Here is an 18,856-nt window from a genome sequence, read left to right on the forward strand (position 1 = left end):
CATTTGAGGATTTATTGCAGGAGGTGATATGTAGATTCTTAAAATTTCTATTTTACCCTCTTATTCAAAAATATCAGGGCAATTTTCTTCAATAATTTCTTACAATATGATGTCTAGGTTTTTTTAATCGTGACTTTCAGGGAGGCTGATCATTCTTAGATTGCCTCTCCTTGATCTATTTTCCAGGACAGTTTTTTTATTTGAGATATTTAATATTTTCTTCTACTTTTTTCATTCTTTTGACTTCATTTTAGTGTTTCTTGATGAATTCTATTCATCATTAGTTTCTATTTGCCCAGGTCTAATTTTTAAAGACTGATTTTCTTCCATGACCTTTTGAACCTCCTTTTCCATTTGGTCCATTCCTCTTTTGATTGTTTAAACCAGTGATGGGCAAACTACAGCCTGTGGGCCAGATGTGGGGCAGGGGGTGGGCCTGAAATGTTCTATCCAGCCAAGCGACCTAATCTGACAAATACAATGAGTAGGATACAATACAATGCAACTTTGAAAGAGTTGCCTTAGTAACAAACTGACAGACGAACATTTCCTTTCCTTTGGCCCCCTCTTTAAAAAGTTTGCCCATCACTGGTTTAAACTCTTTTCTTCATTGGATATTTTTACATCTTTTTCCCAGTAGCTCAATTCTGTGTTTTAAAAACTCTTTTCTTCATTTGATTTTTGAGCCTCTTTTTTCCACTTGACCAATTTTGCTTTTTAAACTATTATTTTCATTTCTTTTTCACATTTTTCTTCCACCTCTTATTTGATTTTTTTGAATTCCATTCTGAATTTTTCCAGCATCTGAGGACAATTCCCATTTTTCTTTGATGTTCTGCATGTAGGTGCTTTGCTCTCATTGTTCCCTACTGAGTCTGTGCCTTGTTCTTCATTGTCTCCATAAAAATTTTATATGGTTAGGTGCTTCTTTTGCCATTTGCTCATTTTCCCAGATGTTTTTTGCTTATGGCCTGGGAGTTCTGAAAACTGCTGATTCTGTCTCACCTACTGATGGCTTGCAGGACTCGGCACTGTAAGATATTTTGCCCTGGGGTAGGGAGCTTCAAAGGCTTGAAAGGGCCAAGCTCTACACACTTTGGGGCCTCACTGCAGGCTGATGCCAGGGTTTGGGATTTCACTAGGTGGGTGTGGGGTGGGTGTTGTACTGTTGGCTTAGACAGGGTGCTGGGATCCCAAAACTGGCCTATACCCAGGCTCAGAACCTGGTACACCTGAGCCAGCCAACACACAACTGTGTGCAGTTTTACTTCCAATTCCCCTTTATTCCAGGAAAATGGACTCCTTCTACCTACCTTTTGTTTTCTGCAGGAGACGCGCTCACTCCATCTCCTTGTTGGTTCTATGACTCTAGTCATTTTGTGGTGCTATTTTAAGGCTGGCGTGAGGATTCTCAGAGCAGTTCCAGCTTTCACTGCTACTAAGCCTCTATGTTGGCTCTGCCCAATTCTTTCTTTTTCTTAAACTAAACCTAAGATCTTTAATCTCTCAGTGTGGAAACTCCAACCACTCACACACACTGACAAGTTAAGTTGTAGTCTTAGGGAGCTGCCACAGGGCACTGACAGATCCAGTGACATACCTCATAGCTGCTAAGTGCAACCCAGGTATTCCTGAAACCAAGGCTGGGTCTTTATTTTTCTATGCCAAACAACCTAAATCTCCACCCAGACAAATTAACCAGACACCCTATTGAGAGGCTTAATGGTACAGGTGGGATGGATTGTGTCGCTTTTGCAACCAAAAGGATCAAGATTTCATTCCTAGCTCTGCCTGTGGTGGTGATGGTGGTGGTTACCTACATGACCCCAGGCAAGTTAGTGTACCCACACCCATGCTAGGCCTTAGTGTCCATCTTAGAGAAATGAGTGGCAGTTGGACTAGAAGATCTATCTCCACCATCCCTTAGCTCTAGGGTTTTAGGGAGTTGAACCAAAGGCTCATGTTTGAAGACAACAAAATTGCTTACCTGAATGATAAAGGGTGTAAGTTTCTTCTTATTGATTGCTCTTTCATCAATTGTGTCTGGAACGGAAAGGTTGATCATTTTACTGAAAAAAAAATGAAAACCAGGTGACATTGTATATCTGCAGATAGATATTCTCAAGTAATATAAGTTATTGTATATCTGCAGATAGATATTCTCAAGTAATATAAGTTATTGCTTACATAGCCTGAAAAATAAAATGGCACTTCTTTGATTCAAACCACCATTTCATAAACACTTGCAATGGACTAGGGTATGCCAGGCAATCAGAAACAACAACAAAAAAACCCCCATTCTTCCCTTTGCTAACAGTCTACTTGTATTGATGACTAAGTAAATTGGGTGGAATCAACATACTTGGCAGTACTTTGAGTCTCTTCTAGATCATGTCTAAGGCTCGCCAAGAAGGGACTGCCCACAATCTTTCCTTTGTATTACTATCCACAAATGCATTTGGATATAGTGGCTGAGTACAACTGTATGAATTGTTCCCTATCGGACTCCATTCCCAAAGGAAACTATTCCCTCCCCACCCTGCCTCAAAATTTCCCAGAGCACATTGTTGAAATAAGTGTGGAATCTAATTTAATTGAATCGTTTTCCATGTTTATTTTTATAATATAATTTGGCCAGATTTTGTCCATGTCTCTTGCCTTTCTATCACATTTGTTTCTGAAAATGTACCTGGCCCAGAAGTCGTTTTCCCTTAGTAGTTTGACTTCTACAGAATTAAATTCTTAAAACCATTTTGGTAGTATTCTTATTGGAATGGCTTGATTCAATCATAAACAATAAATATCCTTTCTTATCCTTCTTATCCTTTATTTTAAGAGTAGTTTGTCATTTTATTTATCTATCAAATGAGTTTCAGTTGACTGCCTACAATGAGCTGAAGCATTTAATCACTTTATTAGGATTTCCCTTTGCATTATTTTCTCCTGGATGTCATTATTGTTATTCAAGGTTACCAACAACGGTGTGATTATTTTGTATTGTGTTATGTTAAGCTATTAATTATCTCAAATTCTTTCCTACCCTTCCGGGTTCTCTATGTTAATTATCATATCATCTGCAAATCAAGGTCATTTGTTTCTTCTGTACCAGTAGTCATGCCTGCAATTTCTCTCCCATCATCGTTAACACTAGCATTTCTAGACTCATGCCAAATAATAGTGGGGAGAAGAGGCGTCTTTGTTCCCGTGTTGATTGGAAAGCTTCTCGTGTTTCCACTTACCAAAAAAATGCTAGCTTAGTTTTTAGATGTAAACTTTTTCCTCTTCTACCAGAGACATGAGAGAATTAGAACAGTCGTTGGCTCTATCACTCTCCTGGTTCTCATTCTGCATTAGAGCATGTATAGCTTTCCCATTACTCATTTCTTACAAGCACAATTAATATTCTGTTACATTCGTGGAATGCATTATGTTCTGCCATTCCCAACTGCCTGGCAGCTACTTCTCCCCCAGTTGCTGACATCCTTTTCCAGTGCTTTCTGTCCGGCTCATACTGAGAGCTCTGGTTTCTTACTTAATTCCATTCCCAATCTTTCCTCCTAATGCCTACATTTCTTTTTTGAACTCTTCTTGAGTTTCTTGCTTCCGGTTCCATGACCATTGGATGGGCGATTTCTGCTTCTGTCGGGTCCTCTTTTGAGCTTATAGTCCTTCTTCCTTCATTACCAAAGATTTTTATTTCGGCTTCCTCCCTTGATCTTTTTGCCTTTCTCGCGCATCGTACATCACAGGGCTGGGTTCTCGCTCTAACCACTTTGGGCCTCCCGTCCCCTTTCAGCCAGAACAGAAGCTTCTTTTCCCTGCCCTTCTCCTATCACCCTCCTTCACCTTCAAACAGCTGGGCAGAGTCCACGTCTGCTACCCAGAGAGGGGATCGGAGGGAGAGAAGAACTCACGGGGAGTCACTGCCCTGCCTGACGATAATCATGGGACAAGCCCTCCAGGTTCTGGCCTGGGGCCTCTTCACGACTTCACTAGGCGATCTCCTCAGCTCCTAGCGATTCATTACACTTTCTATGCCGATTATTCTCAAATCTACCTTTTCCTTCTCCAAACTCTTCTTCTGATGTCACATCTCCCCACAGACATCTTGAGCTCTCACTTGGCAAAAAACTCCACTCCTTACCTTTTCTCCTCACTACCAGCCACCCAGACTCACAAGCTAAGCGTCTTCCTCAACTCCTCACCCCATTTTACCCCACATAATCCAATCTGCTGCCAAGGCCTGGTTATTTCACCTGTTTCAGCTCCCAAATGTGCACCCTACTCTGCGGTAGACCCTCATCTTACACAGGCACAGACTGCTGTAATAGCTGCTGCTGAGTTAAGCTACTACAAGTCTCTCTCCGCTCCAGTCCTTTCATAACCTAATGCCCCTCCTTTCTTCCTTCCTTCTTTTCTACTCTTCTTCCATCTTTAATCCAGCGGCACAAACAAGATTGTCCATCTCTAGAATAGGACATTTTCGCTCACTGTCTCTATGCCCACAATGTTCTTCTGCATCTCTACCGCCTGGTGTCATTCAAGTCCCAGAGAAAATCCCACCTCCTCCCAGAAGCCTTTGCCCACCTCTCCTTATCATTTTCTCTGTGTGTTTGTCCCTTTTTATATCCTCAATGCTTAGCGTAATCCCTGGCACACAGTAGGAGCTTAATAAATGTTTATTAACTGACTGAGTGATCTGTCATAGAACTCCTTTTACATGTGGTTTGAAGGTCCAAGAGATTTCTAAAACAACCATTCTGCCATCTTGGCAATCACATGACTTTTGGTTTTCATATTTATTTACAATCTCTTTTAGTAGTTTTCCATGAAACAACCTGGAAAATCTACTAATGGAAATTGCATTAAAATCCAATGCAACCAGGCAGCTGGGTAGCTCAGTGGATTGAAAGTGAGACCCAGAGACGGGAGGTCCTGGGTTCAAATTCGGTCTCAGACACTTCCTAGCTGTGTGACCCTGGGCAAGTCACTTGACCCCCATGGCCCACCCTTACCACTCTTCTGCCTTGGAGCTAATACACAGAACTTAAGGGTTTAAACAAACAAAAAAAATCCAATGCAACCGTCATCTTACCAGAGCACAATTCCATCTCCGACAGCTTTGAAAAGGTCATCTGTGTTTGGGTTCATGGGGATAACATGCCTGCAGTCAGGATCATTTTCCAAGGCCTTATTTATCCAGTTCACAAAAGCATATTTTTCTTCCTCTAAAAGAAGTGAGACAGTGAGGGCTTACCTGACTTGAGAGTAAGCACAGTTGTGTCGCCCAGGCAGAGAGGCTCATTCTGCCTGGTGCCAGCCACAGTGTGACTCCCTTCTTTGGTACCTTCAAAAATCTCACAACTATACTGGATTAACTGAGATTTACTAATCACAGGAACTGCACAAATCTTCCCAAGAGGATTCTGGGATGAGGCCTATGTAACTAATACTAAAACAAAAATCACCATTTAAAAACGTTTACTCTAGAACTCTCTAAGGGCTCTCTATTTCTTAAACTCGGAACTCTTGATGGTTTTGGTCCAAAAGAAAGAGCTGCGTAACAGCATCTATGGAAGGGACATTGGGCACGTTCTCCAGTGGATCCATGCCACCCTTTACTTGGAAAAGATTTTTTTTTCCTGGTGGCCACACCCACCCACTTCTCTGCAGTACCAGCCCTCTCCCATCTGCCTGGTGCATAGTACCTGAATATGAATGCTGGGTCCCTTCACTGGACAATTCTGACGTCCCTCCCAGGGCGCAGATGCCTTCCTTCCTGTTGATGGCCTTCCGAAAAGTTTTCGCGATGTCACTACTTTTGACCTCTTGGAAAATCTGTAAGTTTAAACATAGTTTTAGCTGGCACACACTTGAGCCAATCCCTGGCATAGCTCTCCTGGCAAAGTTCTCCAACTTCATGCCCAGATCCCAAGGAGAGTCCTAGAGAATCTGGTCTTTTCCAAACGCCCCACTGACTTGCACAAGGGTTACTGTGAAAAGGGGGTGCTGGGCAAGGTCAGTGCCACACTGGTGAAAAGCCATGCACCAGATGCTCTCGAAGCTGAAATGCCCCCAAAGCAGTTGACTGCCCAGTGGTGAACAAGAGGAAAAGAAGCCAAGGCTTTCCTTTTTCCAAGTTCTCCCCCGACCACCCAAAAACAAAAACAAAAACAAAAATATATATATATATATATATTCTTCTTATATATATATGATAAGCAAGAAGCTCGAATGTTATAGAACCAAGAGGGGAAGAAACAGCTGGCTAGCGGCATGCTAATGGGGAAAAGAAGGACTCCTCAAGCCACAGAGAGCTCTGGGAGGGAGCATCTGTTGTCTGGTCATTGTTCGCCCCCGGCCTCTCTGTCTCTTCTCTTTCTCTCTAGTGCTCATCATGACCAGAAAAGCAGCAGATGGCAATACTGTCGGCTTGGTTCCTTCTTAGCGAGCAGGTTCGAACAGAGACAAATTCCACACTTTATACGTCATCGGCGGAGTCAGAGTAAGTCAGCCCTGGCTTAGCTGATGGTCTGGGGCTAGGCGATGTCTCGGTTCCCTGACCCCTGGCAGGACCTCTAGCCCCTAAACTGGCTCCCAGTGCGTTCCCCATGCATGAATTCACTGCGGAATCTGCACTGCTCTTAAGCAAGACGAAGAAGGCCTACAAAAGAGGTGCCTATCTTGAGAAGGATCTAAGCGGCCCGCTCAGGGCTAGACCAACCATGACAACTTGATGTTCTACTTAGTGAGCAGAAGAGGGAAAACTCTTTCCGGATGGTGGTGCTCAGTAACTGCAAAGCACATTTCCTGGATGCCGCTGGCATCATTGTTGCCCCTGAAAAGCTTTGGAGAACCATCTTAAAGCCACCTTCCTCGCGTCCTGAGGAGTCTGGGATAAGATAGGAGGTCTCTGGCCGAGGACTAAATATGCTGGGGATGAAGACCTCGCCTTTCCATATAGGAAAGTCAAAGACTTTTCTTCTTCCATTAAAAAAATCCCCAGTTACTAAGATGCTGTTTCTAGGAAGCTGATCCTGTGGCCTTTAGCCTTCCCAGTTGCTTCTTCAGGAAAACCACCCTCCGTCTCTTTTCTGAATTCATTTCTATAGTAACAAGAGATTCTGTGAGTAAAAAAATGCATCGTTTTCCCCATTTTCTGCTTCTCTGCAATAATACGCCACAAATAAGTTCACCTGAGAAAGTCTAGGCCACAACAACAACAAAAAAAAAACTTTATTTGTTGGAAATACTGGGAGGGAGAGTAGGCGAGCAGAAGAAAACGTCCTGCGACTCATGCAGCCAAATTCTGTTCTAAGGAACCACCAGCATTTGATTTTTCCAAAACTCACTCTTGGGAAGGGCTGGAATGAAGAATTTCTACGTCTGGATGTCTATTCAGATAGAACGCTTCCTTTTGTCGTTGAGGCGTTTTTCAGTCGTGTCTGACTCTTGGTGACTCTATTTAGGGTTTTCTTGGCAAAGATAATAGTGGTTTGCCATCCATTTCCTACTCCGGTGGATTAAGGCAAACAGAGGTTAAGTAACTTTTCCAGGGTCACGTTGCTAATAAGTATCTGAGGCTGGATTTGAACTTGAGGTTTCCTGACTCTAGACCCCCATTGAACCACCTCGCTTCCTACTAGGCAAACAGTTAAGTGACTTTTCCAAGGCTAAATTTGAACTCGGGTCTTTCTGACTCTAGGCCAGTGATTCCCAAAGTGGGCGCCACCGCCCCCTGGTGGGTGCTGCAGTGATCCAGGGAGGCGGTGATGGCCACAGGTGTGTTGATCTTTCCTATTAATTACTATTAAAATTTAAAAAATTAATTTCTAGGGGGCTAAGGACGATTTTTTCTGGAAAGGGGGAAGTAGGCCAAAAAAGTTTGGGAACCGCTGCTCTAGGCCCAGCACTCTATCCACAGAGCCATCTAACCCATGAATAACTCCAAACGTGCTGCTTTGCGGTCCTAGAGTCCCATGTTAGACGGAAGGCAGCAATCTTGCTCAGTCCAATGAACGGGAGAGAGACTGCACTTAACGTTGGAGAAGCTCAGGTTAGTTACAGTCTACAAGTCGTACCTTCTATCAAAAGTCCCAAATCACTGGAGTGACAGAAATTGGACAGCTTTGTTCCTGCTCACCAGGAAAATGTAATACCATTCACCGAAAATCCGGCATTTGTCCGGAGCCTAAAATTCTCCAGGAAAATCCATTTCTTTCCTTGTTGTTTACTCTCAGTAGATCTTGCCCGCAAGATAAATGATTCTGGAGAAACGAGGTGATTATAGCAATCCCAGGCTACAAAGTCATCTTGTGTTAGAAAATTGGCCCATCTTGAATTGCTAGGAAGTCCAGCATGCTGCTGAGATGGCTTTCCTTCCTAGGAGATGCAGGGGCTGCCTCGTCTGCCCTCTTGCCCTGCCTACCAGGCTGCACTGCAGCCCTCTCCCCAATCTCTGAATTCACGTTAGGGGAGCAGATGCAGGAACAGGCTCAGCCGAGGCCCCGAGGACGCACTAGAAAATGCCCACAATCTAGACTGCAAGTATCTTCTCCGATTTGGGGTCTTTCCCTTCCCCCCTTTTCTGTTTTGAGGAGCCGGCTTGAAGAGACTGGACTAGTGTGAGGACCTCTCAGACTCCAAATCTCCAGTAATCTTCATTATCATTTACAGCCGCCCTGTTAGAAGCACGTTGGGCTCGCGTCAATCCCAAAGCAAGGGTTCTTAACCTCGTCTGCTTCCTGGACCCTTCGACACACAGGCCGACGAAGTAGGCCCTCTTCAGAATCAGGCTTTGGGCGACACACTCCATAGGTTTACAAAGGAAACCACGTTGTTTCCAAACCAGGCCGTGGACCCCAAGTTAAGAAAGCTCTAAGTCTGGGGCAGCTGAGTGGATGGAGAGCCAGGCCTAGAGATGGGAGTTCATAGGTTCAAATCTGGCCTCAGACACTTCCCAGCTGTGTGACCCTGGACAAGTCACTTGACCCCCATTGCCCACCCTTACCACTCTTCCACCTAGGAGCCAATACACAGAAGTTAAGGGTAAAAAAAGAAAAAAAAGAAAGCTCTAAGTCTCTGACTGCCTCCTCTCCTCCTGGGATGGCAAACAACTCAAGTCCCTTCTTGTATTCACTTTGAATAGCCTAGAATTGCTCAGGTGAACTCATTCTTTGCTGATCATCACCCGTAAGCTTAGAGCTGCAAGGGACGTCAGAGGTCATCTGGCCACCCTCCCTTCTCTCCCCCTCGCTTTGCAGATGAGGCAACTCAAAAGGGCTCAGCATCCTGCCCCAGATTAGACAAGTAGCTAATGTGTGCCAAGTCAAAATTTCTTCTTTACAGCCATGCCCTGACATGCCAAAGCACACTTCCCACTGGACCATGGGATGCTTCTCCACAGATGCTCCGACCAGAAACGGCATCTCGCATTCATGGCCCTATTGTTAAAATAACATACTAAGTCACTTTATGAACTCCTCTGCAGGGTGCCCCAATTCCCTCCCTTCCCTCGCCCACATGTCCTCTTTGCACCACTGAGCCAAACACCAACTCTGTTTGAAACTTGGTTTATGATTAACATCCCTTAAGGCAGCAATTCACATTTTCAATAAACTAACACTCATGGCGGTTGGCATTACCAATTCATGATGTTAATGAACCAGCGGAATAATGGTAAAGTGCCACCTAGAAATGGAGAGGGTCATCGGACCCACGGCGTCTCTCCAGTCTGCTTTGTCCCAAGCTAACCATTGCAAGGTCTTCCACTGACTGTGCTCCTTGCCTCAAAGATTTTGACTACCAGGGAAGTAAGACCACACTGGATGTAGTGGAAAGCTCACCTGGGTTCTGGCCAGCTGTATGACCTTGAGCAAGTCATTCATTTCGCTTCTCTACAAAATAGGGGGTTTGGCCAACTCTGGGCCATCTAGGCTCTCTTCCGGGTTTGATATTTTATGATGCGAATCTCAAAACCTCTCATCAGTTAACCAGCATGCCATGGTCCAAAGACACGTGCCTATTCCTTAGCCTTGCTCAAAGACTTTTCATTGATGTGCCCACACTTCCTGGTTTGAAGGTAGAAATAGGCACATTCTGCAGTGGATGGTTCAAGAACTCCCCTTGTCAGTTGAGGACATTTTTATCATGTTCTTATGAACAAAACAAGCTCCCCGTGAAAGTCTGCCTGCTGGAGGCGGGTTCTTTTTGCTAGAGACACTTAGGGACGGGAATGTTTTCTCGATTAAAGAACAAAATGCAGTTCTAGCAGGCCAGTGTTCAGAACAGCTTCCTAATGAAACGTGCAGTTATGAGGGCATCAGACATGCAAGTGAGCACTCCAAACTGTAGCTTGAGTCCAACTTACTCACTGACACAGAATTCAAAACCAAGGGCTTTGAAAAGAACTGGAGGTGGAGATGGAAATGGCGGCAAGTTCAGTATTTCAGGCGAAAATGGCGAGACATCATTTTCATCGTAACATGGTGGTATTGTTACAGGGACAATAGACAGGGAAAAGCCCCTTTGGCTACTGAGAGCGACATCCCATTGGGCACTTTCTGCCCCGCCCCACCCTACCCCGTCTGGCTTATTCTCTGTTTCCCCATGTGCCAGGTGCTGGGAATGGTGAAACATAAAGCTGGAGAGGGAGGAAAGGCTTACTAGATTGTAACGCTTAAAGGCCTTAGTGAATAATTAACAAGAAAACAATATTGGTGCTTTCCCACTTTCCTCTGCTGAGAGCAGTGCTCTTTGTGGCAAAGCCACTTGGACGTATCCAGGATCCCACGGGCAGGGGCATTCCCTCCACCAGGGCCGAACGTACCTAACCCATCTACACGTTCTCATGCTCCATCAGTCTTGCCTGTGACATGAGGTCAGTCACGGGCGCTGCTGGCGTGATACAAAAGAGGCCCGCCTCCTTTCCTAGTCACACGTCCTTGGGCAATATCTGTTACGCCACTTCTCACGCCCAAGTCATCAGCGGGAAGAATATGTAGGCCCTGTCGCTTCTTCTCAGATGGTTACTTCCTATGTCTTAAACTGTAAGGCACACTGATGTTAGAGACTGTAGCCAGAGACAAGAGAAAACATGGCGCACTTCAGCCCAGTCTTCTCTTTCTAGTCTGCTGTGGGCCCAAGTTCACTAACTAGCCATCCTCAGTGTCTGTCAACATACGAGGCTTGCGTCCAGGTCTGCCCTTCCCTGAGCTACACGGTGAGGCTGATCGCTTTCCAACGAAGAAGGTGGCTTTGTAGTTAGTGTTCCGAGGCTTCATGTAATCAGTACGAAGTCATCTGCGGATGGGAGCAGTTAAGAGCAACTCTCCGATTTGAGTGCCACACGGCCCAGATGGGCGCCCCTACCCCGGTTTTCTCCCTGCTATAATGGTAGCACAATAGATCAGACGGTGGCAGCAAGTGGACAATCTTAGATAGTTTAACATGTGCGCGGGAAACACTTGTTTAGGGAGATGCTGGACTTTCTGTGACCTAAAGACACAGAAGGAACCCGGGCCTCTTATTTAGTTGTGTGACTGGAGAGGTGGCTCAGCAGCAGAAAACTGTCACGGACATAGAGTATTGGCAAAGACTTCGTGGTGGTGTCAAGGGTTAGGGAGGGAGAGGAAAACTCGCTCTTCCCCTTCACATTCTTTGGGAATCTTTCTCATTTGGAAGCCATCTTGAAAAGGAATCCCCAAATGCCTTAAAGTTGTGTTGTTTCCAGAACCAGCTTCCTTTTCTACATAAAATGGTCATCATTTATTTCCTTACCTGGCATGGGGAGGCCCAGTCAGTCCATCACGAGGGCCTCGTTCTTGGCATTTAATGCAAACAGACCACTAAAGAAGCCTCAGCAGACCTATTCCGTTTACTTTCAGTTTCACCCCCAAATGCTCCTGGTTGAGCTGCCTCATCTGAGTTTCCCGCTAAGCTCTGAGGGTCCTAGCTCCCTCTTTATAGTGTTTATCCACTACTTTATCTTCTGCCACGCCTACTAAGCAGTAAACTGCAATTACACTGATGAAATTCACTTGGCTCCAGAGCTTTCTTTATGGGTGGAAGGCAAGATGGCCCAGCGGTTAGTGTGCCACAAATTTTCCTGTCATTCTGGGGCATAGGATCCAACCAGATTCTGTACGTCTCTTCAGGGAGAACCTTTGGAGTCCTCCTATTTATATGCAACCACATTTTATCTTCTGGCTATATTTTTAGAGAATGAATTCATTTGGACATGGCTGGGTTCCTCCAGGCAAATATCAACTTATCAGTCACGAACAAAGATCAGATTACAGTCAAATTAATTTTTAGGGACAGTCTAAGTCTTTTCTGCCATTCTTCCACTGGGTAAGTGCATAGAAGTTAGGGTCTATTTTTCTCCACTTTGTAGGTCACATGGCCAAAAAGAAATAATTACTTGGTGGCCAACTTCCTGGTGATGAGGTTGATCCTCAGACAGCAAACACGATGTATTGTCAAGTCTGTGTTCGAAGCCTTTCCAAAGTGATACGAGCTGCCCAGCCCTTGGAAAACCAGAGCAGAGCCTGGAGCAATTAATCTGTATTTCTCAACTGACACTTATGAACAGTTTCTCCATCCAAGTGACTTGAAATGTCTTGGGACCGAGTTGTCCTACATCTAACTAGTCGTGACATAAATGTAAATTCTGACTTTTTCTTGAACATATAATATAGAGAACTTGCATTGAAAAGGGGGCTTCTGGGGTGGGGGTGGGGGGCGAACCTCTGCAAAGTAATCCTATGTAGGCCACACTAATAACTTCCAAACCCAACCCAACAGCATCAATAAAGCAATCAAGAAAAAGGCCATTGCCTTTAACTTCCCCATGACAAGAACGACGTGTACTTGGACTGTGTCTGCAGGTCCTCCTCTCTTTCAACTCTGTTGTCTTTTATCCATTCCTGCAGTAATGAAGTGGCAGGTGACAAACTCTATGGGAAGACGCCGGCCCCACATAATTACTTGAGTTGAGTCCCAATGGCTAAGGGGTAACAGTTGTGAGAGAGAAAGCAGAAAGACCTAAACTTGGTCTTTCCGAGGACACTTATGAGGCCATTTTACCTGGTCCTGATTTACTTAAGCATGCATTTATGAAATGACCAGAATGCCAGGACATTTAGGAGTTGGACGGAGAGAGTTTAAGGGTGGGAAGACGTTTAAAAGTTGTCAAAATCATAGGGAAAATCACGCTGGCAAGTCCTACTGGTAAGATGGAGGAAAAAATCTAAACCTGATATTGTGCTTTTGTGTAATCTAGAAGAGAAATTAGCCAAGTTTCAGAGTCTGGTGAGTCAGTATGTATCATCCAGCTCAGGGATCCCCCATTAACCCCAGTAGGAAGACAAAACACCCACTCCTAAGCTCTGCTAGTCGGCATCTTGAACAGGGCATTTGCTAAAGAGATTCCTTCCTCCCTCAGTGGGCATCAAATTCAGGCTATCTTTGAGTTGCTAGCCAAGCTTTAATGGAAGGGATCAGATATGGGAAATGTTCGTGGTGCCCCTTAAACAAAGAAGCTGAAATGACTGTGTAAAGCACTTACCAAAACGAATTCATCAAAACTGATCTTGCCATCTTTATTCTTGTCGCCATCAATCATGAGTTTCTGGATAATTTCTCTTACTTTGTAGCCTGGTAGTGGCATGTTTGCTTCCTTGAAAAGCTCGTGAAGTTCATAGTCACAAATGAATCCATTGCTGTTGAGATCTTTAGGAAAAAATAAGAGAAAAGGGGTGGGGGGAGGGAGACAGAATTTAGAAACAGTATGAAGTCGAGCATTTTCCTTATTTTGTAACCAGCTTTCTGGTAGACCTCTGTCAGCTTCTTCCTGCTCCTAAGAGAAAGGCAAAGTCACTGCAAGGAAAAAGTGACAACAGAAAGGAGAACCTTAATTAATATTTTGGGGATTAAAGAGAAATGCCCTCGCAACGCAAAGAGGTTTCTAAGTTGTAGACAACCTCAAAAGCCACTAAAATTCCCTAAGAGGCATCAATTGTATACATAGTACAAGTGCGTAAGTTATTAATACATTGTGGTAAGTGAGAGCCTAAATGAATGGATTTGGAAAATTAAAGAGTCACAGGGTCCTAGATTAAGAATTGCAAGAGACATTAGAAATCCAAGGATGAAAAATCCCAAGCTAGACAAGCCCTTAGAGGTCATTAAGACCTATAGCCAGGAGAAGCAATGTGACTGACTTGCCCAAGGTCACATGGGTAACACGTGGCAGAGCAGGAAGAGCCCCTGGGACCAACCCCTTCATTTTACTGGGGGTGGGGGAGAGGTATGAGAGCACAAGGAGGACATAGGCTGTACCTAAGATCAGAAAGGGGGTTGGGTGGATAGCCGGCTGGGTCCAAACCCAGATTTCTCCCTCCCCTCTCCTAGTTCTTCTCTTCGAGTAGAACGCACACACTTTTTAGGAGACAATTCATACAACTTGGTAGTTATAGACCTTCCTCCAATCTGAAGTTGACTTCCAAGCCCACCCAAATTTAAGCTAACGGGGACCTTTGCTTCTGTCGTTATTAATTGATCAGGCAAAGGAAGCTGACTGTAAGCCAAAGTACAATGCCCAAACGTATCCAAGATTGCAGTTCCAAAAGCCCCTGTGCACACCTATGGTTTGATCTCTCTACTTCACTGGGTTCTTTCCACATGAACAACCATATGGTTCTACTGTTGGGAATAGAGCCCGAATGAGTTATAAACAACAGAAGAAAAAAAGGCCCTGCCTTTCCAGCTTGGCCAACAGCCTTCTATGTAATTTGAAACAAAAACCAGAGACAAACCCATTGTCCCACAATAGGCCAGTGACAGAACAAATGGTGGTATATCACCTATTGGGCTACTCTAAAGCCATTAGGCCCACCAAGTCAGGAAATATAAAGAAACTGGGAGAGAGTTTGTTGAAGAAACATAACGGCAAGAAAAGCAGACCCGGAAGGAAAACATGGTGGCCACAGAGCCCAATTCCATTGAATATCTCCTTCTGGCAGCCCAAGGGCCTAAAACCCTGCTGCCACTTTTAAGCCTACTAGTTCAGATTCCTGAAATGTAAGGATGTCATCCCTCTGATACCCCAGGCCATCTGCTACCATTTTTTGCTTGGAAATTATGAAATACTTTCCTTAAAAATTTTTTTTTCTGGGTTAGACATGTATTATCATGAAAAACACTATCTAGCCTGTGCCCCCAAGCAGGTCAACTTCCCATACTGCTTCAGTCACTTGAATGAAACACCAAAATAGTTCCCCAGGACTCAAGGTCACTCTCATCCCTCGTGAATTAGAGACACTGGGATGGAGACTTTGATCAAAATGAGATGAGTTCCAAAGATGAAGTCCTGTCCTTGCCAGGGATTTCTAGTTGGTGGCCTTTTTTATCTGGGTTAGAGAATGAGAGGCACCATAAATCCTTCTGGTGTAATTTCCTGAAAACAGGAAGACTCCTGACTTGGTATCCATAGAGAATGAGCTACTTGCTCCAAAAAGATAAGTATGACAGCTAACCGAAGGTCCCCTCTCTAATTGCAGTTTACCTCCTTTTAACCCCTTTTGGTGGCATTCCTTGACATTTTTTTATTTTAATTTTGAATATTTTCCCATAGTTACATGTTACAAGTTCTTTCCCTCTCCACCAAACCCCACTAACCCCCCTTAGCTGACTCACAATTCCACTGAGTTTTGCATATATCATTGATCAAGTCCTAATTCCATAGTATTGCTATTTGGACTAGAGTTATCATTTAGTGTCTTCATCCCCATTAGTATCCCCATCAGCCTGTGTGTTCAAGCAGTTGTTCTTCCTCTGAATGTTGCTAGTTTTCTTTCTCATAAGTCCCTCAGAATTGTCCTGGATCCTCGCATTGCTGCTAGTAGAGAAGTCCGTTACATTTGATGGTGCCACAGTGTATCTGTCTCTGTGTACAATGTTCTCCTGGATCTGCTCCTTTCACTCTTCATCAATTCCTGGAGGTCTTTCCAGTTCACATGGAATTCCTCCAGTTCATTATTCCTTTGAGCACAATAGTATTCCATCACCAACAGATACCACAATTTGTTCAGCCATTCCCGAATCAAAGAACATCCTCTCATTTTCCAATTTTTTGCCACCACAAAGAGCGCGGCTGTAAATATTTTTGTACAAGTCTTTTTCCCTATGATCTCTTTGGGGTATAAACCTAGCAGTGCTATGGCTGGATCAAAGGGCAGCCAGGCTTTTAAAGTCCTTTGAGCATTGTTCCAAATTGCCATCCAGAATGGTTGGATCATTTCACAATTCCACCAGCAATGCATTGATGTCCCAATTTTGCCACATCCCCTCCAGCATGCACTACTTTCCTTTGCTGTCGTGTTAGCCAATCTGCTAGGTGTGAGGTGATACCTCAGAGTTTTTTGATTTGCATTTCTCTGAGTATTAGAGATTTAAAACACCTTCTCATGTGCTTATGGATAGTTTTGATTTCTTTACCTGAAAATTGTCTATTCGTGTCCCTTGCCCATTTCCTTGACTTCTTTAAAAGAAGTATATAGAGAGGCAGCTAGGCAGCACAGTGGATAAAATGCAAGGCCTGGAGCCAGGAGGCCCTGGGTTCAAATGTCACCTCAGACATTTCCTAGCTGTGAGACCCTGCCTAGCCCTTACCACTCTTGTCTTTTTTTAAGAATATATAGAACATCACTAAAATAATTCCAGTTGGGCCTCTACCACAATCGATGCTCAAAGACTAGTCGCTTGAACAGTCGGTCTGGGTCCTCCCAGCCTGCTGCTTCTTAGTGCTAAATGAAGATTGTAGAAGAATCTCACCAAGACATGTAAATGCAATAGGCTAGAGTGGAGAGAGCTGGCCTTGAAACCAGGAAGCCCTGGGTTCAATTGCTGCCTCTGCCACCTACTGGCTCTGTGACCCTGAGGGCAAGCGGCTGTTCCCTGTCCCTAATTGTTACAGTGGAATGTAATAGCTAACGAGCCTTCAAACCTGGGTGACAAAGCCTGGCACAAGCTCACTGGAGCCTCCTGCCTGCAAAATCCTTGGTAAACGGTGTGGTGTTCTAGAGATGTCAGCGACGATTATTAATTATTAACAATGCTCCCCCCACCCCCTTAATTTGCTGCTTCTACGTTCTATGAACTGGGAAACCAGCTAGACAAGTTTGTTAGAAAGAGAAGAGTAAATAGGCCCTGAGTGAGAAGCTAAGTTCTGGGTCTCCCATCCAGCCCGTAGAATCACAGCACTTCCTTCAAGGCAGTTCTTTGGCTTTGGAGGGAGGAGAACCCCTCCCCCCCCCCAAGCTGACACGATGTCTTCTTTGAACTCATTTCCTCCTAGGATACCTCAAAGCCAGAGAAATCCGTAAGGGTGCGGGGGGAGAAGTAATGCTCCCTGGTAATGCTGGGGGCAAGTTTTCTAGCAGCCATGATTTCTCCCTCAGGCTGTCCCGTTTTGGTGGTAGAGTACAAGAAGACGGCTCATCTCACATCCCCGGACATCCCAGAGGCGTCCCAGCTTCACCATATTGGTTACCGCATTAACTTCCCCCCCAAAACCGGATCTTTTTCTTAGCTTCCCTCTTCCCCTCCAACATAGCCTTGAACCTCAGTGGCTCTTACTATCCCCAGATGCAAACACTTTCCAAGTCTTGACATTTCCGCCTCCACAGTAGCTAACAGGTAGACATTTGGAGTGCTGGAAGGTTCACACAAAGGTTTTGCCTTTTCATTAACTACTTTAACCCTCAATACCAACATAATCATTAGTTTTTCCATTTTACAGATGAGGAAATGGAGGCTGAGAAAAGTTAAGCGGCTTGTCCAGGGAGTCAGCCATAGGATTTGAATGCAGGTCTTTCTGACTCCCAAGTCTAGGCACATGGGTGAGTCGCTTTCCCCTGTTGGCCTCAGTTTCCTCATCTGGAAAATGAGCTGGAGAAAGAAATGGCCAACCACTCCAATATCTGTGCCAAGAAAACCCCAAATGAGGTCATAAACAGTCGGAACATCCAAGCTGTTCACTCTATCCACTGAGTCAGCTACCTCCTGTTTGTCTGTCTCTGTATTTGTGCAGCCACTATCCTGGAGTTTGGATGGTATCTCGGCCTCCAAGCTTTCTCCCCTCCAATGTTTCCTTTCGCTGCCAAAGTAATTTTTCCAAAGTGCGGCTCTAACTACATCAACTCCACCCGCAGTCCACAAAACTCCCCGTTACTTCTAGAATCAAAACCAAATGGCCCGGCTGGGCATTTAAGGTCCTTCTCCATTGGCTTCCAGCCCACCTTTGCCCTTGTTACTCCCCCTTGTTCTCCAGGCCAGTCCAACCGTTTGTGTCTAATCCTTTGTTTGGGCTACCCCCACCGCCAGCCACCCGAGCATGCCTGGCTTGGTTGCTTTCCGCCCCTTGGCATCCCTGGGTTCCTTCAAGACCTGGCCCTGGTGCCCCTGCCTACTACTTGCGAACTCTCCCAAGCCAGAGAGCAGGCACTTCCTAACTCTTTGCTGAGTGCTTGGGTTGTTTGACTTATTCATGGTAAACTAACAATATTGCCTAAGCCTAGCCTGAGAACTGTGTGCAAAGTGAACCTGGGGGCCAAACGGCAATGGGCGGTCTATCAGCCTGGGCAGCTGGGGAAGCGAGTAAACAAAGTGGGTGCTCTGGGAACCTTCCCCAACTAGCCTCAAGGTCTCCGGGAAGGATAACAAGCCAGGGAGGGTACCTTTGAATCCATTCTCTAGGTCACTGGGGAATGTTTATTGACTCAAGTGCCTTTGACTCCACTTGGGGGTGGGGCAGGCAGGGCTGCTGGGGAGAAAGGTTGGATTTGGATGTTGGGCG

The 18,856-nt window shown here is 44.9% G+C and overlaps 1 protein-coding gene across 1 annotated transcript in view; it reads right to left on the reverse strand.

Annotated features, from left to right (window-relative positions):
- Positions 1–18,856, reverse strand: part of PLS3 (plastin 3) — a 50,636-nt gene that overhangs the window by 16,634 nt on the left and 15,146 nt on the right. Inside the window, exons 3-6 of the mRNA XM_044682960.1 lie at positions 13,568–13,731; positions 5,709–5,838; positions 5,096–5,228; positions 1,988–2,069 (exon numbers count right to left, since the gene is read on the reverse strand). Of these exons, the coding sequence (XP_044538895.1) occupies positions 1,988–2,069; positions 5,096–5,228; positions 5,709–5,838; positions 13,568–13,731 (509 nt within the window). The remainder of the gene's footprint in view (positions 1–1,987; positions 2,070–5,095; positions 5,229–5,708; positions 5,839–13,567; positions 13,732–18,856) is intronic.

Source organism: Gracilinanus agilis, chromosome X (genome assembly GCF_016433145.1).
Source record: "Gracilinanus agilis isolate LMUSP501 chromosome X, AgileGrace, whole genome shotgun sequence".
In the NCBI taxonomy this organism is placed as follows: Eukaryota; Metazoa; Chordata; class Mammalia; order Didelphimorphia; family Didelphidae; genus Gracilinanus; species Gracilinanus agilis.